The sequence below is a fragment of the Aquarana catesbeiana genome, linkage group LG02 (assembly GCF_042186555.1).
Source record: "Aquarana catesbeiana isolate 2022-GZ linkage group LG02, ASM4218655v1, whole genome shotgun sequence".
NCBI classification, from domain to species: Eukaryota; Metazoa; Chordata; class Amphibia; order Anura; family Ranidae; genus Aquarana; species Aquarana catesbeiana.
Window position 1 is genome coordinate 326,451,482 of NC_133325.1, and position 24,722 is coordinate 326,476,203.

The 24,722-nt window shown below is 43.8% G+C and overlaps 1 protein-coding gene across 2 annotated transcripts in view; it reads right to left on the bottom strand.

Moving 5' to 3' along the window:
- PDCL3 (phosducin like 3) overlaps window positions 1–23,982 on the bottom strand; it is a 53,913-nt gene extending 29,931 nt beyond the window's left edge. The window contains exons 1-7 of one of the 2 annotated variants that reach the window (XM_073614807.1): window positions 23,780–23,982; window positions 23,649–23,693; window positions 20,525–20,645; window positions 19,852–19,942; window positions 15,872–16,015; window positions 15,228–15,436; window positions 13,013–13,378 (exon numbers count right to left, since the gene is read on the bottom strand). In XM_073614807.1, the coding sequence (XP_073470908.1) occupies window positions 13,236–13,378; window positions 15,228–15,436; window positions 15,872–16,015; window positions 19,852–19,942; window positions 20,525–20,645; window positions 23,649–23,654 (714 nt within the window). In that variant the 5' untranslated portion in view covers window positions 23,655–23,693; window positions 23,780–23,982 and the 3' untranslated portion in view covers window positions 13,013–13,235. Of the gene's footprint in view, window positions 1–13,012; window positions 13,379–15,227; window positions 15,437–15,871; window positions 16,016–19,851; window positions 19,943–20,524; window positions 20,646–23,648; window positions 23,694–23,779 lie in introns of those variants that run through there. The other variant, XM_073614808.1, reaches the window with a different exon arrangement.
- Window positions 23,983–24,722: the final 740 nt, after the last annotated feature.

Below are 24,722 nucleotides of genomic sequence, written 5' to 3' on the forward strand. Positions count from 1 at the left end.
CAGTACAGGTTTTATAGAGAATGGTTATACAGTAATCTTATGGCGGGCACAAGCCCAAAGTTACACGTCACAAGTATGCATTTTACTAAGTATTTCAACACAGGTTCTGGCTAACTTTCTGGGTTATCGTGACCTGAATATTTTTAATTAAGGAATTATTTTGACAGAAAGGGAAGAATAATTATTTGGGAAAGGTCAATTTAACTTTTAGACAGGGACTTTCTATGTCAACATCCCATATCACATCCTTTCCGAGAATTGTGTCATATCATTGGCAGAACATTTGATGTCAACTGGTCAGCCACATGTGTTGCAATACCAAAAGAATTCAGAAACATTTTACAGAAAAACAAGTATAAGAATTATCAAAAATACAAATTCATGTTGAAGAGGAACTCTGGATACATAGAAAGATATGGTTCATATCTTCACAGTCCCTCCCACCATGGCCAGATCTGCTCTCACAGGGATCGATATTCCATCCTTCCTTACGGTCCCTAAATTTAACGGCTTGGCTATTGAAACCCACATTCTGAAGAAACGTGGGCTTTCTGGGTCAGTTATCTCTACCCTGATTAATGCAAGGAAGCCAGCTTCCAGAACTATATATTATAGAGTCTGGAGGGCTTATGTTTCCTGGTATGAATCCAAGGGCTGGCACATTTTAAGATATATCATAGGCAGAATTCTTGCCTTTCTACAATTAGGGGTAGAAATGAAATTGGCCTTGAGTACTATTAAAGGCCAAGTCTCAGCTTTATCGGTCTTATTTCAAAGACCACTTGCTACTCATTCTTTAGTCCGGGGTTTTATACAAGGGGTGACGCGGCTTAATCCGCCCGTCAAACCTCCCTTGAACCCTTGGGACTTGAACTTAGTTTTGTCTGTGTTACAAAAACAGCCATTTGAACTGATACAACATATTCCCTTAGTCCAGTGATGGCGAACCTTGGCACCCCAAATGTTTTGGAACTACATTTCCCATGATGCTCATCCACTCTGCAGTGTAGTGGAGCATCATGGGAAATGTGGTTCCAAAACATCTGGGGTGTCAAGGTTCATCATCACTGCCCTAGTCCTTCGGACAAAGAAGTTAGTATTTTTGGTTGCTATATCCTCAGCAAGGAGGGTTTCGGAATTGGCTGCTCTTTCTTGTAAAGAGCCATATTTTATTTGTCATGAGGACAGAGTGGTGTTACGCCCTCTTTCAGACTTTTTGCCAAAAGTGGTTTCAGATTTCTACTTGAACCAAAATATTGTCCTGCCATCGCTTTTTCCAAAACCATGTTCCAGGGAAGAAAAGTCACTGCATTGTCTTGATGTGGTGAGAGCAGTGAAAATCTATTTAAAGACAACTGCTCAGATTCGTAAGACTGATGTCTTATTTGTTCTGCCAGAGGGTCCTAAGAAAGGGCAGACAGCGTTGAAATCCACTGTCGCTAAGTGGATTTGGCAAGTGATAATTCAAACTTATTATTTAAGTGGTAAGGTTCCCCCTTTTCAAGTTAAGGCGCACTCTACCAGGGAGGTTAGTGCTTCTTGGGCAGTGCATCATCAGGCCTCCATGGCTCAGATCTGTAAGGCCGCAACTTGGTCTTCAGTGCATACATTCACAAAATTTTATCAGCTGTATGTAAAGAGGTATGAGGATATCACATGTGGGCGCAGTGTGCTGCAGGCAGCAGTATAGATCCTCAAGTTTGGGGGTACCCTCTGGGTTGTGTCTCCCTCCCCTCAAGTAGCATTGCTATGGGACGTCCCATTAAGTAATCACTTAAGGCTCTGTGTCCCATGATGTACGATAAAGAAAATAGGAATTTTTTTAACAGCTTACCCGTAAAATCCTTTTCTTGGAGTACATCATGGGACTCAGAGGTCCCTCCCCTCTTTTTTGGGATTTAAGTATATTGCTTTGCTACAAAAACTGATCTGCTCCAGGAAGGAGGAGGGGTTATATAGGGAGTGAACTTCTTGGATTGGGTATAACCAGTGCCCATCACCTGAAGGTAGCCTATTACCCATCAAGTAATTACTTAAGGCTCTGTGTCCCATGATGTACTCCAAGAAAAGGATTTTACAGGTAAGCTGTTATAAAAATCCTATTGTTCCCTTATGCGGCTCACTTTATTGGACTTAGGGTTGTGACTGGAGAACAGCATGGAATATGTCGGATATTAGATTTCTTTGCGGGTCCTGTTTGCAACAGATCGCTTCAAATGGTGTTTTTTGGTGAGACCAGAGTGGAATAAGATCAGGTTTATTTAGGAAGTGTCAGATTTGGACACATGTCCAAAATGGGAATATGTGCGCTGTCATGCGCGAGAAAATTGAATGAATGGTTACAAATTTCCCCTTCTCGAAGAAGTGTCCAGCATGAATTTTGTCATGTGGCCAGATCTTCGTTAGAAAGGTATTGGACAAACCAAGGGAGAAGAGAGGATTGTGGTATATGGGGGTCAGAGGACATGGTACCGAGGAAAGCTTGTGTTTTAGACATGCTTCTTTAAAGATGTGTAAGGTGGTTCCTATTAGGGGATGGGATTTGCATTGAGGCGGTATATGTTTCTAAACTGTAGAAGGGAGTTGATACAAGGGTAGGGAGGAAAAAGTGTCCCAGCTGGACCCAGTCTTTGACTTCTGAGTGGATATTCCAGTCTATTATCCTTGCAAGGATGCATGCTCGATCTGTTCTTACCCCATAGGAAATTGGTGCACGCTTTTTTACACGAAGAGAAAAAGGTGGGTGGGAGTTTAATTGGTAAGGTTTGCATTAAGTAGAGTATCTTGGGGAGAATGGTCATTTTAATGATGGCTGCTTGCCCAAACCAGGAAAAGAGCCCAGTTGACCAGGATTGTAAGTCTCGCGTTCCTTTTTGTACAGTTGGCAGATATATTCCAAAAAGTCGGATAGTTTGGAGGTTAGTTGAATGCCCAGGTATGTTATTGTTTCTTGCTGCCATTTAAACGGGAAGTTAGATTGACATTGTATTAACACATCTTGTTTCAAAGAACCATTCAGGGCATGGGATTTTGAGAAGTTGATCTGTAGGTTGGTCATTGTTTTGAAGTCAGAAAAGTCTTTAAGCAAGTTTGGGATTGTCATGATGGGATTGGTCAAGAAGAGAAGAATGTCGTCCGTGAACACGGCCAATTTATAGTTTTTTTGGGTGATTGTTATACCTGATATATCAGGGTCTGCCCTGAGTCTTCTGAGTAACTAATCGAGCGTGAGGACAAAAATTATGGGGGACAGTGGGCAGCCCTGTCGCGTCCTGTTGGATATTGAGAAGGCATTCGATAGGTGGCCATTGACGCGTACTTTCGCTGTTGGTGAGGAGTATAAAGCTAGTATAAAGTTCAGCATGCGCCCCCTGAGTCCAAGGGCCATTAGCGTTTTCGACATAAAGTCCCAGGCCACTCTATCGAATGCTTTCTCTGCATCGAGGGAGAGAAAGAAGCCAGCCTGGTGGTTGGTGGTCAGCCAGTAGTATATATTGATTGCTTTTAGAGTGTTGTCCCTGGCTTCCCTTCCTGGAATAAATCCCACTTGATCAAGGGACATAAGTTGGGGTAAAAGTGGTATGCCCCATACACACGGTCGGACATTGATCGGACCTTCCCGACAACAAAATCCATGGATTTTTTCCGACGGATGTTGGCTCAAACTTGTCTTGCATACACACGGTCACACAAAGTTGTCGGAAAATCCGATCGTTCTGAACGCGGTGACATAAAACACGTATGTTGGGACTCTAAACGGGGCAGTAGCCAATAGCTTTCATCTCTTCATTTATTCTGAGCATGCGTGGCACTTTGTGCGTCAGATTTGTGTACACACGATCGGAAATTCCGACGGATTTTGTTGTCGGAAAATTTTATATCCTGCTCTCAAACTTTGTGTGTCGGAAAATCCGATGGAAAATGTGTGATGGAGCCTACACACGGTCAGAATTTCCGACAACAAGGTCCTATCACACATTTTCCATCGGAAAATCCGACCGTGTGTACGGGGCAGTAGTAAACGGTTTGCAAGGATTTTGGCGTAGAGTTTGAGGTCTACGTTGAGTAGAGAAATGGGTCTGTAATTCGTGACCAAAGAGGGGTCCTTACCTTGCTTCGGAATAACCGGTATGTGCGCTTGTAATAGATCCCTGGGTGGAGGGGTGTGTGCTGAAAGGGTATTAAAGGCTGTTAAGAACTGGGGTAAGAGTGTGTCTGAAAAGGTTTTGTAGTAGCCCATCGTCAGTCCATCTGGGCCAGGGCTTTTTCCAGCTTTTAACTGTTTAAGGGCTAATTTTGTTTCCTCAACTGAGAGAGGATGCTCCAGATCCTCTGCTTCCGCATCGGATATCAACTTGGGGCTACACTTTTGTAGGAATTCTTTGAACTGATGTAGTCTGGCAGTATCCTCTATCCGCTGGTCAGAGGGGGGTAGGTTGTAGAGGTTAGTATAGTATTGGACAAATTGTTTGGTTATGTCTGAATTTGTTGTAATTTTGTGTCCCGAGAAGTCTGTCAGGGAGTGGATTGTAGTAGACACTCTTTTGGTTTGGAGTGATTTTGCTAGCATTTTCCCGGATTTAATTGCGTATTCATAAAACACTTTTTGAGAAAATTAAAAGGAAGTATATTCTAACTCCTCTACTAGTTCAAGCTTGAATAAGGTCTGAGAGAGATTGAGACGCCTGTGACATTTTTTGTGCTCTCTCTAAGTCATGGATGCGGGCAGTCAAGGTGTCAAGGCGTGCTTGCTGTTCATGCCTACACTTGGCTGATAGGGCTTTGAGTTCTCCCCTAGCCCCACATTTGTGTGCTTCACATTTGATTAGCTGGGATGTATCGGGGAGATCATTTTCCCGGAAGTATTGGAGTAGACGGGTTAGTATCTTGGTTATCATGACGGGGTCCGTTAGGAGGGACGGATCTAGATGCCAAATGGAAGAGCAGAGGGAGAATTCCGGAATTACCAAGGACATAGATATGGGGTGGTGATCTGACAGGAACATTGGGTCAATAGTTGTGCAGGCAAGAAGTGTTAGGTCTTACTGATATATGAAAAGGTAGTCAAGTCTCGAGTATCTTTGGTGAGGGGCCAAGAAGAATGTATAATCTTTAGTATGTGGATTTAGAGTGCGCCAAGTGTCATGCAGATTGAGTTCCTTCAGACAAGTTTTGATGGCTCATATCGCTTTATAGGGAAGAGAGGATGTACCGTTGGACGTGTCTTGTAGTGGGTTCAGGGTGAGATTAAAATCACCCCCAGTATCAGAGTGCTTTCTCTAAATGACTCCAGCAGGTGGGTGATTTTACGGAAAAAAAGTTATTTGGTGGGAATTTGGAGCATAAATATTGGCCAAGGTGTAAGGCTTCCCTAGTATCTTACCTTTCAATAAAAGATATCTACCCTCTGTATCAGACAATGAGTTGGAGGTGTGGAAGGGCCAATTTTTGGCTAATAGTATTGATACTCCCTTGGATTTGGACATTGGGTTACTGGCATTTATGGCTGTAGGATAGCGGGGGTTAGACACAGTTTGGGGATATCGCCCTTCCAAAAGTGGGTCTCTTGTAGGAAGACTATGTCCGCCTTGTCCGCTGCATTGATAGAAGTAGCTGTGACCATTTGTCTGGTACATTGAGGCCTCGAGCATTAAAAGAAGATTTTAAGGGGGATTCTGTTATCTTTTGGTCGTGTAAAGGCCATATTTGTGAGGCTGTTTTGCTTTGAAAATCACTATAGTGCCAAGCGTGTGGTGTATATCGGCGCTGTAAACCTGCCACTAGGTCAGCAAAGGAGAATGGAAAGGGGATGGGGTGGGAATGGAAGAGTAAGTAGCTAAAAGGAAAAAGGTGGAACAAGTGTTAGTAGTGTCCGGCGACCAGTGAGAGCCTGCTTACCTGCCTGTATGCTCAGCGTGCCTTACGCACGTTTATGTCGGGAAATGTCAGTGGTGGTGGTAGGAGGATGGGAAAGCTATAGTTATGTAACACAAGGATTACCACTGTGTGGGAGGTGGTCTGGGAGGGGTGGAAAGTCAGTAAGTGATCTCACCAGACAGGTGAAATGGTCGTTTTAATGGAGACTGTGCAAAAGGGGGTTGTGTTGGGAATACTGCCAGGTATATTCATGTTTACGCAGATCTTGTGTACATGAGTGTATTCCAGGCCGGAGTTAGGTGTCCACTAAATTGTCATGAGACTATAGAAAACACCTTTTAAAGGGAGGAATTTTTGAGTATATTACTGAGCCGCGCGAATCTCAGCACAAAAGTTTTCAAAAACCGTTTTCCATTAACGAATATCAAATAACAAATAGCAGATAGTCATTAACAAAAACTTTAAGCACCAAGCCTGAGGGGTACCATATAGGGGAGAGCAAAAGGGTAGGATAGTGTAGTGTATTTCCTGGGGGAAATGTGGTAGCTGAGTGGGAGTTGCTGTCATGCAGCATGATATCTCTACTCATTATGGCACGACTATGAAACCCGCAGCTTTGTACAACTTAGTGCCGTATGCAGAGTATTACATATAGAAGCTGCCATGCGCTTTGTCTTTTAGCGGTTGACCTCACAGTATTGGGGCTGCCCAATAACATTCACTAACCTCATAAGTAATATTATTGTGGATTGAGGGATCTCTGCCATCCAGTTTAAGATATAAGTTGTTGCGAATGAGCCACAGGAGTGTGGCAAGGTCACATTGTGGGTTGGAGCATTTTCCATGTATCTGGAGCTGTATTGCATGGGACCATGTGTGGTGGGGCCCACATTGGAGTAAATACATGGGCAGGTGTCATCTATAGACAATGTGTCAGGATAATGTTTCTGTTTTACCCAACCTTAACGCCTGAGAGTCATTCCAGTCATATTCCACCTGTAAGGGAATAGGCATATGTCATACAGTGTTAAATTGGTCTTTGGTGTTGTTACCCAGGATGTCATCTGCATGGCGTGTGTGGTCGGTAAAGGGTGTGCAGACTGTTATCTAGACATAGTTTATTATGTGTTAGGTAGTGGTTGTATCCCCAATCACGCTCAGGAAGAGCTACAACCTGGAGTTTTGGGAGAATCATCCCGAACATGGATTTTGTACTGTACGAGTTCAGGCTTAGAAGTTCCATGAGTTTGTGTGCACCTTAGTTCATATGTCAAAGAGGCGGTCGGGGTTAGGGAGGACGGGAATGGAATCCAATCCCGAATGCGTGAGACAAGGTTATCGCCCAAGTATTGTTCAGAGTATACAAAGTGGCTTGAGGTACATGGGATCCTGTGGTGGAATAGTTTACTCAAACTTAATTTGGGTCAAAGCAGATACAGTATGGTAGAGTGATTTGGGGAGGGGGCAGATATCAAGGTTTCCCAGGGGGGTGATATATCTTATACCGTTCCAGGCCAGTAAGAGTGGTACACATCTCAGTTTGGGATGTCACATCTGATCGTGTCAGTATTCTCGGCGGGCCCGCAGAGATTGTGGGGCTTTTGTTGGGCTGGTGCCTTACTGTTGGCCGCGAACGGTAGAGAACGCTCGACTTGCAGGTGGCGAACAGTGGCGGCGTGTCCTCTGGTCTTGTGGCTCCATGGGTTCTGCTCTGGGGGGTCTGGTTCGAGATGCCGCGAACCAGTTGAGGATATCCACTAGTGGAATATTGAGCATGTCACAGAACTGTGGGAGATCCTCAGGTACTCTTAAAGATACTGTTCTGCTTTGCAAGGTTATTGAGAGGCAGAAGAGGAATTTCCATTTGTAGTGGATTCCCTTTGTTCGTAGGGTTATCCAGTAAGGGTTGTAGGTCCATACGATGCTGTAAAGTGATTGCAGATAGATCTTGATATATTTTAATATTGTTGCCAGTGTGAGAGAACTGGATCCTGTTGCAGCCTTACGCAGAATTTCCTCTTTTAGCCGAAAGTCCACCAAACAGCAGACGACATCCCGGGGGGCTCATAGACTCACCACTGTAGACAGAAGCTGATCTGTTTCCACTGTTTCTGACAGGCCTCTTACTCTCCCCCTGTTGTCCAGATCTTCCAAATGGCGATTCATGTCCCTTAACTGCAGTGTGTGTGTGTGTGTCCACAGCGTGATACATACGTCTCAGGGCTTTATCATGATGGGCTGCCTTTATTTCTATCTCCTGCACTCTGTCCGCCAATGTCATGGCAGAGGTCCACGATGGCCACCGACAGCGTGTCCTTAATGTCCGCTGAAACCGCCCGCAGGTCACCTAGGTTTAGCTGTGGCGGGTGTTGTTGAGTGGGATCCACTAGTGCGGCGGGGAGCTGGAAGGAGGAGCGGCGTCTGATCCGGCTGTGCTGGGGGCTTGAGGGGGCCCGCATGAGGCAATGGCCGCCATGCTCCCTGCTTGAGTGCGGAAGATCTCCGTGATTGACTGGCTCATCTGTCCGGAGGTGTCATGGGGAGAGCGGGATCTTGTCGTTGACGAGCCGTGGGATGCAGTCCCTATAGTCTCAGCTGTACAGGCAAGGTAGAAGTCTCCATTAAGGGTGAGAAATCTCAGACCATCTTCGCTCGAGGTCAGACCAATAAAAATTTTTTTTTAAAAAAAGGAGTTTTCAGGGATCCTCTAAGGCTGGATTCACATCTATGCATTTTTTGTGCTTTTTGCATATTTGCACTACAGAACATGTTCCTTGGGAAACCATGTTAAATGGACTGTAGTGCAAATCTGAAAAATGCACTAAAAAAGCATAGATGTGAATCCAGCCTAAGGCCTGAATCACACCTATGCATTTTTAGTGCTTTTTGCAGATTTGCACTACAGAACTTGTTCCATAGGAAACCATGTTAGATGGACTGTAGGGCAATTCTGCAAAAAGCACTAAAAATGCATAGGTGTGAATCAGGCCTTAGAGGATCCCTGAAAACCCCTTTTATTTATTTTGAGAAGCCTACCCTGCCCCCACCTAACAACTGTACTTTTATTTTCTCCATCAGCTTATCCCCCACAGTTGTTACCGTTTGTATCACTTGACACCCCCCCCCCCCCTTTAGATTGTAAAGCGCTACACAAACTGTTTGCGTTATATAAAGCCTGTATATATCATAATAGCACACAGCTGATTTTTGTACAAACTTCATTTGAAGTGTACTAAAGTACACTTCATTCATGATGCTGTACAGCAGCACAATAAGTGCCACTGCAATAAAATGCAGCATAGCCCCAGGCTGCGTTGCAATGTGAATGGGACACCCAGAAAACAATTGTTTTCTGAGTGTTCTTGCGATGACCGGCATTTTACAAAGCAGTAAAACACCTGTCAGGCAGGAAACATCACAGTTTAACCCTTTCATGACTAAGCCTATTTTTGAAATTTGGTGTTTACAAGTTAAAATCCGTGAATTACTTAGAGTTCCCAAACATTATATATATATATATATATATATATATATATATATATATATATATATATATATATATATATATATATATATATATATATATATATATATATATATATATATTTTTTTTTTTCTAGCAGAGAATAAAATGGCGATTGTTGCAATATTTTTTATCACACGGTATTTGTGCAGCGGTGTTTTAAACGCAAATTTTTGGAAAAGGGACACTTTCATGAATTTTAAAAAATCCAAACAGTAAAGTTACCCTAATTTTTTTGTATAATGTGAAAGATGATGTTACGCCGAGTAAATAGATACCAAACATGTCACCCTTTATAATTGCACGCACTCGTGGAATGGCGACAAACTACGGTACCTATGAATTTCCATAGGCGACGCTTTAAAATTTTTTTTACGGTTACCAGGTTTGAGTTACAGAGGAGGTCTAGGGCTAGAATTATTGCTCTCGCTCTGACGATCGCGGCGATACCTCACATGTGTGATTTGAACATCGTTTACATATGCGGGCGCGACTTCCGTATGCGTTTTCTTCGCTGCGCGAGCTCGCGGGGACAGGGGCACTTTAAAAAAATTTTTTTTTTTTTTTTTTTTTATTTTTTTTTTTACTTTATAAATTGTGTTTAAAAAAAAAAATTTTTTTTTACCTTTTATTGCTGTCACAAGGAATGTAAACATCCCTTGTGACAGTAATAGGTGGTGACAGGTACTCTTTATGGAGGGATCGGGGGTCTAAAAGACCTCCAATCCCTCCTTTGCACTTCAAAGTATTCAGATCGCTGAAAACGGCGATTCTGAATATTGTGTACTTTTTTAAATTCGGCGCCATTGGCAGCCGAGTAAACGGGAAGTGACGTCATGACGTCGCTTCCACGTTTACAATGAGCAGGCTGGAACGAAGCCGCCCACAGCTTTGTTCCAGTCCGCCCCCAGCCGCCGAAGGCAGCCGATTAGACACCAGGCCTCCCGATCGCACGGGAGGCCCGGTAACAGCGGCGGGAGGGGGGGGGATGTCCCCTCCCGCTCCTCCGGTATAACAACCGAGCGGCTTTTAGCCGCATCAGTTGTTAAAAACGTGAATCCAAGGAAGGGAATAATTATTGCGCTACCCTAAAAAATGAGGATGGACAGTGAGTGAGTAAGCTGCTACAAACCATGTGACAAGAATGAATACCATATATTAAATAAATGTAGCGCTAAATCAACTTGTATAAGTAATAAATGTGCACGTGCATATAATGTCCCAAATAATGCCGTGTGGCTGTCAACACAAAAGTCCACAATCAGGGTAAATGAACCATGGGGCAATACATGCAACTTCTCAACGATGTACTCAGAAGTCTTCAAGGTAAGTAGAAGGATGGAATACGCTTACCAGCTGTGTTGGATTCTATTGCCATAAGCATAGAATCAGTAAGACTTTGTGCCACCAAGGGCAGAAACATGAGGTGATGGAGGCAAGGGTAGAGCCTCTATGGTGGAGGCAAGGGTAGAGCCTCTCTCGGCTATGGATGTCCCTTCTGGTCCACTAGAACTGGGTCAAAGATGATTTCCACAGATCAATAGTTCCTTTCTCTGTTGAAAAGAATTTGCTCAGTGCTTTCACACTGGGGCATTGTGCTGGCAGGGCATCAAAAAAGTCCTGCCAGCAGCTTCTTTGCAGCGGTGAATACACCGCTCCTGCCCATTGAAAACAATGGGGCAGCGCCGTGGGTGGATTTAACCCCTTTTCGACCACTAGCGGGGGGCGTTTTTAACCCCCGCTAAAACTACAGTAAAGCGCCGCTAAAGCTAGCGCCGCTTTACCGCTGACGCCCGGGGCGGCTCAGTGTGAGAGAGGTTTAAGTGCTTCATGGGGTTTTCAGCACTAGGCCTCTGTTTATCAGATTTGCAAGGCCTCCATCTGGGCTGTTTAAGTTTTACCATGGGGAATGTTCAGGCCTCTTCTGATGCCAGTTCTGGGTGTAAGGGGCTACAAGCTGCTATCAGGGCCTGCCAAGCTGTACTATCAGGAAAATATGATTATAGCCTTACCAGTAAAATCTGTTTCCTTGGAGTACAGTAAAGTAAGATCTTATAAAGCTAAGGCTAACTGGGCATGGGCTAGCTGTTAGATGGGGCAGTGCCAGCAACTTTTTTTCAATAGCTGATCACGTAATAAAATGCTGCTGTAATTGGCCCTTTACCCCTATCTGTAATCAGCTGTGTCCTAAGGATATAGCGAACACAGAGTGCACTGCCTGCAAGCCACAGGAGGCGTGCGGGCAGCATGACCACGGGAGGATGTCCATAGATGCCCTCTCGGCAATGTAAGCCCACGCTGTAGCCATCTATTGGCTATAGCGCAGACAGGAACTGGTTAAATGTGTGTACTTATGCAGACAAGCTTTGCAATCTGCCGATCAGCACAGTGGCCAGCAGGGACGATTATGCACAATTAGAGGGATGCCCGGGAAGGTGTTGTGTTATTTCAAATAATGGCAGGGTACTGACCCCTCACACTAAATTCAGAGTAAAGACCAGCAGACAAACACAGTGATGATGTCACTGGGACAAATCGGAGGTAGTTTGTGAAAACAAAAACAGCCATTTCTAAAAAAATATTTATGTTCCTTAACATTTAGTAAAATAAAAAGAAAAATAAAGTTTTCGTTTAAACACAAAAACTGATTCTGAAATACATTCTTCCTGATGGAAGTGGGTTCCTTCCTAAACATCATGTGGACTGTCAGATCACAGGGGTGTTCTACCCAATTTAAATGTATATGTGGAGCATTTTATCTAGGTGAAAACTAAACATGAATTGCGGCGGCGTATGCCTGACCATACTATTATATTGACTGTGGTATGTCTAGGTATACAGGTGGGTTTAAAACGTAATAATGCCAGAGTCATTTCATTTATGGTGCTGGACCATGTGCATGAGAATCCTAGGAGGGGGGAACTTTGACAATCAAATCTTATAACTGGAGGCCAAGTGGATCTATCACCTATGGGCAATGGACCCCCCTGGCCTCACCGATGTTATGCACTTTCAAGTGGTTGTAAACACCCCCAGAGACATTTTTACTTATAGGTAAGCCTATATGTGTGCCGTTTAGGAGATATTTACCTTGTAGTGCGCTGATGATGTCATCAGTGCATGCACAGTGAAGGACGGGCCCTCCCTGACATTTTTTCCCCCGCACGTGCCATGACTGGCAGCTCCTGTGGGAGTGACGTCACATGGCTCCGGCCAGTCACAGAGCCGGAGTGTGCGGCCCCGGAAGGAAGAGGGGTGAAGATGGCTGTTTCCACCAGCGGGGACATCGCAGGCTTCGTTTGCAGGCAAGTGCCACATAATGGGCTAGTATGACCAGCCCATTATCCTTTTACTTTGCAGGGGCATAAAGAGGAAGTAAAACCCATCATGGTTTACTTCCTCTTTAAGCCTTTTCTATGAGAAAGTAATTGGTGGCAGCGAAACCCATGTGTTTCTTCTGGTCTGTTATATGTAATTGAACTAGGCCGTGGCACCTTGATTACTGCCCTGAATTGACAGATTTGATTGAAAAAAAAAAAAAAAAAAAATGTATTTTCCTGTTGAACTGGAGGAAAAGGGGACCAAAGAATGAATTATATGCACACAATAAACTTCCACTTTAACAAACCCTTTGAGTTTCCTCATTAGGTCCTTTTTATTTTTAGAATCAAAGCCAACAAGTAACCATCTCCAGTATGTTTGATGTTATATATTACAACAAATGTACAAAAAAAAATAAAATAAAAATATTAAAAAAAAAAAAAAAAAAAAAAAATTATATATATATATATATATATATATATATATATATATATATATATATATATCCCCAAATTTAGTCCTCGTCGGAGTCATTGTTTTTGTTTGTGGCTACAGCACTCCTAATGGAAGTCATGAGCTGATCCTGAATTTGTTTTCGGGGATTTTCCTCAAGGTCTGTCTTGATGGCACCAGATTCTGAAAGTTTCCATTCTAATTCTATGGAATCAGAATTCACACCATTAGTATCCCAAAATTTAGAACTGTAAATATCCAAATACCGATTCTACCCTACAGAAACAAATATGCAGTACATACAGTATACATTTTCCCATGTTTTCTCTCGTTAAGCCCTGGTTCGCCCTGGTTCACACTGGTGCGGCTTTGAAATCATGCTACTTAAGTACGATTTGTACTGCCGATTTCATTGCGGCTTGCGCTTTAATTTAACAGAAGTCTATGCAAGTCGCAATGAAATTGGTAAAAAGTAGTGCAGGAACCTTTTTCATAATCGCTGTGACATGAGTTGCGGCAATATGAATGGTTCTACTGCTGGCAATGGGGTGCGACTTGTCATGCGATTTGACAGTTCCAAATCGCATGATGAGTCGCACTGGTGTGAACGGGGGCTTAAAGTACAGTAGAATACCAGTTACACCTCCAAAACAATCCTGTAAACTAACTTCCTGTCTGAGTGGACAACTCTTATGCACTACACTGAATTACCAAGCAGGCCCAACCCCCCACTCCCCGCTAGACTAAGGTGTTCTTTAGTACAGCAGAAGAGAGACAAGGCTGACAACATTGCTATATAAGTGCCATGTTGTCAGCTCACACAGGAATTTAAAAGCACACCAGATTTCTGGAAGATCAACAGCTATATTTACAACATTTTTAGAGGCATCTGTCATGGAGAAATGTATTCCAGAGAATCCCTTTATTTATATACTTTTTGGCCAGACATACACTTTAAGAATAAGTTCTCCTAATGTACTACACACAAATTATTTTAGTCCTTATATTTTTTACTCAGGTGTTAACGCACAGAGAGATTGCACACTCTTCATAGAATCATAAACCTTAAGCCCTGTACACACGGGCAGAATGTCGGGAGACATTTGTCGGTTCAAAAAATAACTGGGAAACATTTTGCCTGTGTGTAGGTCAGTCTGTCTAGCCGTCTTCTGTTGGGTGCATGCTGGAAAACCAGCAGCCGACTGACTCCCGATTGTCCCCCTGTTAGAACACAACAGCTCAGCGGGGGAGATCGCTGGACTAACCTCACATGGTTAGTACAGCGGCTCCGACTGGAGCGATCAGTTTTTTTCTCCATGCAATACCCTGTAGTGTGTACCCAGCTTTAGTCTGTTCCTTTAAGTGGTGGTAAACCCTTACATATACCCAGTGAAGTGACTGCTCTCAGGTGATACATGGCGATTAAACAAATCCTCCTACGTAAGTTGTACCTGTTTATCTGCAGTCCTCTCTTCTCTACAGCTGTTCAAAGTGAAGAATTTAAAAAGCTTGTCTGAGCTTTCAGAAAGCAGGGGGTGGGGAGCTAAAGTTACACTATGCAGATGTCAGTGAGAAGATCTCTGAGAGCTGACTGGAGGGAAAGAACACACCCAGCCACCCATCCCTTCACACAGCACACAGGAACAAATCTCCCTCCTGTCACCTTTTTTTCTCTTGGTGTCAGAAACATTCGTCAGCTGATAGATAAAGGAGGCAGCAGACAGAAATCACACTTGATTGAGACAAGTACACACTATAGAGGGATATGCTTTGTTCATATTTCTTGTCAGAAGTTTGCAACCACTTTAAGCGAGCTTGCAAATCTTGTGTCCCTACTACCAGCATGCAGATAAATACTCGACAACCTCTGAAGGTCAAATTTGTTCAGAAGCCACTGAATCTGCTATAATGTTTTGGCTACATGTGAAAAGACATTAAAATTTGTGCACATGTACCTGGCAAAATGAGACCTGGGGGTACATAAAACGTAGTTCACAGAAATTTTGCATTTTATATCACCATTGTCTTTAGTGGCCATCAGCTATTTACTTACCATCCTGTGTGAGATTCATTCCACCAAACACTAAAGGTCCTATGAATTGAGCACGAATTTCACCACCTCGATAAACAAAGATGGTGGGTAGGTTCTTATCAGGATAGTTTGGTATACACGTTGTTGAAATGGCTTTCACAAATTTCATATCTTTAAACTTTCTTGCAAGCACTGCTAGGTGCTGGTTTATTAAATTGCAAAGCGGGATTCTAAAAATGAAACAGAAAAAAAAAAAAATTGTTTGACATGAGAATTATCTAACAGTTGTAAAAGAGTAGAGCAAGAGTGGCCAAATGATAGATTCACTCAAAAACGGAAGGGATGAGGAGGATATAAAGCAGGGGTCTACAAACAAGTTTACTGTGTTTCAAACGTTAGGGGGGCCGGACTGCGATCAGTGGGAATAGAAATGGTTTCTGGCATCAGTGGGGGTAAACAGTGACCTATCTTTGGCATTAGTGGGATGAATAGTGACCCCCTAGGTTAGGGCCAGCAGGAGAAATAGCGCCCCACTGTTGATGTCAGTGGCAGGAAATATGCCCCATTCTTAGTGTCAGTGGGCAAAAGTGTTGGATATCAGTCCGATGAATAATGCCCCAAGGGCCGCATAAAAGCAAGCAAAGGGCCACATGAATAATACATACCCTTGTTTGTAAAGGTGCAAGAGCACCCAAAGATCTTTTCCTGCGTTTGTTATTTCTTGCACATAGTCCTGCCCGGAAATCTCCATCACTTCCCCAAATTTATTCTTTATTTGTGTTGCTTGCCACTGAGCCAGTCTCTGTTGTCTATAAAAGACAAAAAAAAAAAAAAAAAAATCACATACAAACACTACCAGTGAAAGTAAAAATGCATGGTTTTACAAATCTTAAAATAGCTTCCCTAAATGCATGAAATGTTTTCACTGGTTGTAAAAGAATATTCAGATATATTACACATATACAGAAGAATTCTATATGCATCAATATTAGCAACAGAGACAAAGAGGAATGCCACGTACACACGATCGGGATTTTGGTCGGAAAAAGTTATGATGGTTTTTCCGACGGAATTCCGCTCAAGCTTGCCTTGCATACACACGGTCACACAAAAGTCCGCTGGACTTTCGACTGTCAAGAACGCAGTGACGTACAACACTACGACGAGCCGAGAAAATGAAGTTCAATGCTTCCGAGCATGCGTCAAATTGTTTCCGATCACGCGTAGGAATTTTGCGCGGAATTGCTACAGATGATCGCATTTTTGGATAGGTACTTTTTCCGACCGAAAAATTGAGAACATGCTCTCAATCTTTTGCTGGCTGGAATTCGGCCAGCAAAAGGCTGATGGAGCATACACACAGTCGCATTTTCTGACCAAAAGCTCTCATCAGTCTTTTGCTGGCCGAATTTCCAATTGTGTGTACGCACCATAAGAGAACGCAGGAGGCACTCAATTGTCACTGCATACGTTGGTCTTATGATACAAATACAGCTGCAGAGTGTCAATTCCTGCTGTTCTGTCCTTTTACTTCAGCAGTCCCCATTCACACTTGACCCAGCCATAGATGGATCGAATCTTAGCCAGTTTGATGGCTCGATCCATCTATAGGCAGGCTGATTGTACCAAAGTCGTTCCATTGATCGACTTGGGTACAACCAGCGCGTCGGGTTTTTAGCATGCGATTCTTGCCAGCGGTTACAGCCGCTAGCAGTAATCATTGGGCTCTTCTGGCAAGGACGGCCCCCCACACCCACCTGCTGGAAGAATACAATAGCTCCACAAGAGGGATTCAAGCAAGTGATAGTGTGTATCAGGCATCTCCAGCATGCCCGCCAGGAGCCACCCTGTGTGTACATCTGCTTACATCCAAGTCAGTTTATGTCTTAAAAAAGAAGAAAGAAGAAGAATCTGCATTCTTTCCTATTTTTCTAGATATCAATACATGTAAACAGAAATAAACATTCTATCTATGTTAGTTTTAGGCAAGAAACATATGTTTTGTTTATACTTTTGATGGACAAAACGGACATGTAAAAAAATGGATTCAAAAAACAAATGTAAAACGTAACTAAAGACAGATGTGTAAACCGGTGTAACCCGTATCAGTACAATAAAGGGGAAAAGTATTTGATCCCCTGCTGATTTTGTATGTTTGCCCACTGACAAAGAAATGATCGGTCTATAATTTTAATAGTAGGTTAGTTTAACAGTGAGAGACAGAATAACAAAAAATCCAGAAAAACACATTAAAAAAAAAAAAAAAAATTATATATAAATTGATTTGCATTTTATTGAGCGAAATAAGTATTTGATCCCCTATTAACCAACAAAATTTCTGGCTCCCAGGTGTCTTCTATACATAGACACCTGCCCACAGAAGCAATCAGAGTCCAATCTCTCCACCATGGCCAAGACCAAAGAGCTATCCAAGGATGTCAGGAACAAGATTGTAGACCTACACAAGGCTGGAATGGGCTACCAGACCATCCCCAAGCAGCTTGGTGAGAGGGTGACAACAGTTCGAACAGTGCGATTATTCGCAAATAGAAGAAACACAAAATACCTGTCAATCCCCCTCGGTCTGGGGCTCCATGCAAGATCTCACCTCGTGGAGTTTCAATGATTATGAGAACGGTGAGGAATCAGCCCAGAACTACATGGAAGAATCTTGTCAATGATCTCAAGGCAGCTGGGACCACAGTCACCAAGAAAAAAATTGGTAATACAATATGCCGCGAAGGACTGAAATCCTGCATCACCTGCAAGGTCCCCCTGCTCAAGAAAGAACATGTACAGGCCTGTCTGAAGTTTGCTAACATCCAAATGATTTAGAGGTGAACTGGGTGAAAGTGATGTGGTCAGATGAGAACAAAATCAAGCTCTTTGGCATTAACTCAACTTGCCGTGTTTGGAGATGGAAGAATGCTGCCTATGACCCAAAAAACACCATCCCCACTGTCAAACATGGGAGGTGGAAACATTATGCTTTGGGGGTGTTCCTCTGCTAAAGGGGACAGAACATCTTCACCATATCAAAGGGACAATGGACGTGGCCATATACCCTCAAATCTTGGGTGAGAACCTCCTTCCTCCAGACAGGGCATTGAAAATGGGTCATGGATGGGTATTCCAGCATGACAATGACCCAAAACACACGGCCAAGGCAACAAAGAGTGGCTCAAAAAAAAGCACATTAAGGTCATGGAGTGGCCAAGCCAGTCTCCAGACCGCAATCCCACTGAAAATATGTGGAGGGAGCTGAAGGTTCGAGTTAAAAAACATCAGCCTCGAAACCTTAATGACTTTGGAGACGATCTGCAAAGAAAAGTGGGACAAAATACCTTCTGAGATGTGTGCAAACCTGGTGGCAAACTACAAGAAACACCTTAACTGCCAACAAGGGTTTTGCCACCAAGTACTAGGTCATGTTTTGAGATGGGGTCAAATACTTATTTCACTCATTAACCACTTAAGGACCGCCCACCGCATATATACTGCGACAAGGCGGCCCCATTGCACGAAACGACGTACCCGTACCTCGTTTCATGCAAAAGTTCCTGTGGGCGCATGCGCGCCGCTGCACAGAGGGGGAGCCGATGTGTGGGTCCGGCAGCTGCGATGTCCGCCGGCCACCCGCGATCACTCCTCAGAGAGGCAGAACAGGGATCTGCCACAGTGTAAACAAAGCAGATCCCTGTTCGGACAGGAGAGTTCAGTGCGATAGTCTGTTCCTAGTGATCAGGAACAACAATCTCTCTGTACTCCCAGTCAGTCCACTCCCCCCCCCCAGGACACATTTAACTCCTTGATCACCCCCTAGTATTATCCCCTTCCCTGCCAGTGTCATCTATACAGTGATCAGTGGCTATTTTTAGCTCTGATCACTGTAATAATGTCACTGGTCCCAAAAAAAAGTGTCCAATCTGTCTGCTGCAATGCCGCAGTCCCGCTAAAAATCGCTGATCACCGCCATTACTAGTAAAAAAAAAAAATAAATAAAAAAATTAAAAAAAAAAATGGCCTGGGCAGGTAGGGGGTGTAAATGCCCAGTAGGCAAGTGGTTCATTAAAAACATAAATAATAAATATTATGTTTAATTCAAAAAAACTGGAGAAAAGAAGAACAGCAGCATATTTCAGTCACTGTCAAAAACAAGTTATCAAGTTTCTTTTTAAAGAGGTTGTAAACTGCAGATGTTGCAAAAAAAAAAAAAAAAAAAATACTAGCACATTATCAAATACTCACCTTGGAACGAAGCCCTCCAGTGCTGTAATGTCACTGCTGAGAGGGCTCACATGTTCCCCTCGTCTTTCTTCCGGGTTCGTGCACTCCGACTAGGTGATGGGCCGAAGTCGCGATGACGTCACTCCCGCGCATGTGTGCGCGAGCACTCAGTTCCAGCACGAAGTCACTGGCTGCATGCAGGGTGAATATCTCCTAAACGTGCAACTGTTTAGTATATAAATTTTATCTACAGGTAAGCCTTATTATACGCTTACCTCTAGGTGAAAATGACCAAGCGGGGTTTACAACTGCTTTAAGAAAAAAAAAAAAAAAAAAAAAAAAAAAAAAAAAATCCTGATTGGGCAACAATACAACCAATAAGAATTTAACGCCATGATGTTTACCAACAACTACTCACCTATACATTTCTATAGCTCTCTCATCTTCCTCACTAAACTCATCCTCATTCTCTTCTAGCTCTTCTAGTGTCATATCCTCATAGGTTTTCACTGAAATACAAAAATACATACAGCCATAAAACAAGCGAAAATGTAGCTGTTGGAAAACCCTTAAAGTGATTTAAACGATCACCTTGTAAAACAACCTATTAGTTTAAAACTGAAATCAAAGGCAAAACATTTGTGTATAGATATAAAAAAAAAAATTATAAATAACTTTAAAAAAAAAAATTCACATCTTCTCTGTTCTCAGCTGCATAAGAGCTGGGGGAGGAGAAGCAGAAGCATATTGAGCTTCCCAGTGAATGTCTATGCTGAGGGAGTGTCAGACAAGACTGATCATTGGAGGAAAGCAGGCCGAGTTCCCAGCAGAGCTAGAGAACTGACCACGTTGTGCTTTCCTGCTTAGTGTGGTCAGTATTTATTAGGAAAGCAGAGAACTGGCAGGAACACCAAGGTTTTCACACAAAGAAAACAATACAAACGGATACTACATGGTGCAAGCAGGCATATATCAGGGATATGAAATGCTGGGGTAACAAACACTTTAAGTGAAGTGATGAAATCTGGTGAGGCCTGTACCCCTTTTCTCAGAAAACTATCCTTTTATTAGTAAAGTGTAATTGTTCTCACCAATTGACTGCTGGGTCAGAATCCCTTCTTCCTCCACTTCTTCCTCCTTCGGTGCCTCTTTAGGAGGTAGGATACCTTTTTTACGTAGAATGTCATTCCACTCTGTGTCTGCATTTGGATCCTGAAATCACACAAAATCAGACGAATAAAAAGGAGTCAAGGCTCATTTACATGAGCATTGCCCTCCTGAAGAGTGTTTTGCAGAGAATCACTTTACAGATTATGTTTGACCGGCAGCCTCCTCACCTGTTTTAACCCCTAAAAGCCCCCACCACTGCAGGGCAACCACTTACACTGCACGCAGTTGCAGTGCAGCCCCATTCATAGGACACGTTCCGTGGGTGGTACTGTTTTTTTTTTTTTTTCCCTTGCCAGTGGCGTGCAAAACACACCGCAAAAACTTCCACCCGGTGCCAAAAAAAAGTGCCCACACAGAGTGAAACACAAAAATGTGCAATGGGTGTATAGAGTCCTCCACTAGGGAAGGACCTTACCCTGATCCCCCCGGGGACAGGTACTGAGGTACTCAGACAATGGGTCCATCTGGCCGAAACCAGGCGGACCCTGTTTACTGGAAGGTCTGCCGAAACAGACCAACCCAAGTACAGTGGGGCTCCCCCGAAGGGAGACCCCTCAAAGGAGAGGGTGAACCAAGCCAAAAGGCCTATGTCCACCCCCTCCCAAGACTTTCAGAGTAGGCCCGAAGACCCACACCCTACTCGCCACACAGTGACAAAACATGTATACATTCACAAACAAACAAAATACAAAAAAGTGACAAACAGGGGTAAAAGAAAGAGTGGGGAAGATAGTGAGATGGGAGAGTGAAAGTTGCCATTGTGCAATACAATGGCCGGCCCTCCGGCCAGGCATAAAAATTTCCCCTTGTCCTGGCCAAAAGGCCCGGCCCAAGAGGCAGGTGTGAAAAACGTGTGTGTGGTGAAAGTGACCATGGTGCCATAAAATCAAGTGCTCACACACCGTGACTATACGGCACCCCTGAACTGCCACTTCAGGGGCACATTCTCCACTGGCTTTTCAAAGCAACCCTGACCCACAGCCCAGACCACAGCAGCCCCCACACCAACCAGGAAGGCCTGGAGTTCAGGAAACCCGGTGAGAGCCCTGTGGTTTGACTCCACCATCGTTCCGTTCCTCCTGCCTAATTATATTCATCAGGAGATACTGACCGCTCCTCCCCCCTCTCCAAAGGAGGGGCAAGCGTTCTCTCCCAGAAAAACTGGCCGGAGCTAGAGCTACCCCAATCTAGGCCAGAAGGCCAGGGTCCCGACCCTCCGGATCAGACCCCGTGGTTCTCCGTCCCCATCAGAAGTCTTCCCTTTCGGCTACAAACCACTCCAGGTCACCTTTACTCCAGCAGGCTTTGCATAGCAACCGCTATCCCTTCACTATTTCGCCATAGCTCAGGGACGGAAGCAAGCGCCACCTCCTGGAAACTGATAAGAACAGATACTACACTTGATCTTAGCCAAAAGGCCGTGGGTGGTACTGGTTGCTGAAGGTGATGAGGGGTAGAATTCTTGCTGCAGCCAGAAAGTATTGCAGGATGTGTACACCCCCCGTCTGGTTGCCTTTGCAGCTTATGGAGAAAAGGGGGGCAGTAAAAAAAACGTGCCTCAACACCCACATTTTACCTGACCCCCAACCGCAAGTGTAAACAAACCCTTATGCCGCGTACACACGGTCGGACTTTTCGTCTACAAAAGTCCGACAGCCTGTCCGACAGACTTCCTGCGGACTTTCGGCGGACTTGCAGCAGACTTTCTAACGAACGGACTTGCCTACACACGACCACACAAAAGTCCGACGGATTCGTACGTGATGACGTACACCGGACTAAAATAAGGAAGTTCATAGCCAGTAGCCAATAGCTGCCCTAGCATGGGTTTTTGTCCGTCGGACTAGCACACAGACGAGCGGATTTCGGGGTCCGTCGTAGTTACGACGTAAAGATTTGAAGCATGTTTCAAATCTAAAGTCCGTCGGATTTGAGGCTGAAAAAGTCTGCTGAAAGTCCGGAGAAGCCCACACACGATCGGATTACCAGCCAGCTTTAGTCCGTCGGCGTCCGTTGGACTTTTGTAGACGAAAAGTCCGACCGTGTGTACGCGGCATTAGGGTTGCCAACACAAATACTGTAAATAAAGCGGAGGTACACACTATAAGAATATTGGGTGCCCCCCTTCTCTCCCATGTCCCTCACTTACCTTTACTGCCTGGAGCAACTATGTAGACAGAATGTTTGGATGGAATTTCAACTACAACTGCGTTGTATCCGACTTGTTATTGCACCATCTCTTTTGTAAAACTTCAATAAAGATGATTTAAACTTAAAAAAAAAAAAAAAAAAAAAAAAAAGGGAAGGAAGAAGAAGGGGAAGATCGGCTGGTTTTCCTTGATGTGTCACAGCAATTTCCCCGAACCGAGTATATAAATAATGTACGAAAATTCTCTTACAACAAAGGCTTTTTTTTGTGATCTATGGTGGCTGATCATGTGCAGCCTTTCGTATCTGATATTTCTTTTACAAAAAAACTGTACACACGGAACAAAAATCATTCATTCTGTTCATGTAAAAGAAAAAAATTTGGGGGCTTGTCCCTTTGGAGATTTTTGTCTGCAAAGTCGGAATCAGGAATGTTGAAAGTGGTGTACACATTATATGAAAATCGAACGATCGTGCCTCGTATGGAATTTTCCTTCCGATTTTCTCATAGTGTGCTTTAATGTACATCATATGGGCTTTTTAAATCGGTAGAGTAAAAAGCTTGTAAAAAAAAAAAAAAAAGTCACCAAGCAGAAGATTTACAGCAGGGATAGGCAATCTGGGGCCCTCCAGCTGTTGTGGAACTATATTTCCCATGAGCCATTGCAAGGCTGCCAGTTAAAATGTCTCCCAGAGGCATGATGGGACTTGTAGTTCTGCAAAAAGCTGATTTTCTACCCGATTTATTTAACCTGCCCCAGGTTGCCTTCCCCTGATGTATTCTCATTATTCCCTGGGCATTATAGGACAAGCTCTGTACACGAGTTCCCTGATTTCATTGGACAGGTACAGAGAAGCGGAGGAATACTATGTACCTATGGGGTGGGTCACACTCACCTGCATCTTGTCTAATCCTGGACACAATCACGGCGCTGCTCCTCCCTGTAAAAATCCAATATTCCTATAGGTCAAAGATCTTTCTTTTCAGCATTAGATTGGTTAATCTATCTTCTATACAATCACAGTACCTTCTATTCACCAGCAGCTGCAACACACAACGTGACTATGGGGGGGAAGTAATTTCCTGTAACACCAGACACCACTTCCGCCCCATCACCCTATCCTTATTAGGACACACATAGCAGAAGGCCGTATACAGAATGTGTGACGGGAGCAGCTGGGCTGTGGCCATATGTTGTCTGTTACATCAACACAGGCATCCCCGACATCCCTCTATACATGCAGGCCCTTTACTTCCCTCTGGTGGTCAGATGAGTTATGGCCATGAAAGGAAGGCATCCTGAATTACCTTTAGATGTGGGCGATCCTCGGCCCCTTAGGATAATACAAGGGCCCATTCACACTTTACCGTCTTTGTGCGCTGCGTTATCTGCGCTAAGGCACCATTCACACCTCAGCATTTTGTAGCTTGAAGCTCTAAAATGCTGGAGAAGAAAAAAAAAATCTGTTATTCTCTATGGGAGTGGTTCACATCTCCACTCCAAGTCGCCTGTAGCTCAAGCATAGGCGTGTGCACAGGGTGTGCCGGATGTGCCTGGGCACACCCTAATAACCTAGTGCACATTAGCATTATTGCTCTGTGTGGGGGTGGGGAGATGGGACAGATCTCCCTCTTACCTGGTCTTCCATAAGAAGTGCTTAAGCACTTCTCTTTCATTGTGCCAGCAGGGAGATTAATGTACCGGGGCCATATACATGTAGACACACACACATGCATGTGTGTTTGAGCTTTGGGGTGCACAAGCTAATACTATAGGCTGCGCACACCTATGAGCTCAAGAAAGTCCTGGAGCTTTTTTTGTAGCTTACATTGGGCAGATTTGCGTGTTTTTGGCACGTTTTTATACCCATAGAAATTAATGGAAACGCGCGTGGTTGCAAGATTCTCTGCTCAATTGCAAAAATGTAAAAAAAAAAAAAAAAAAAAAAAAAGTAATAATAATAATATGA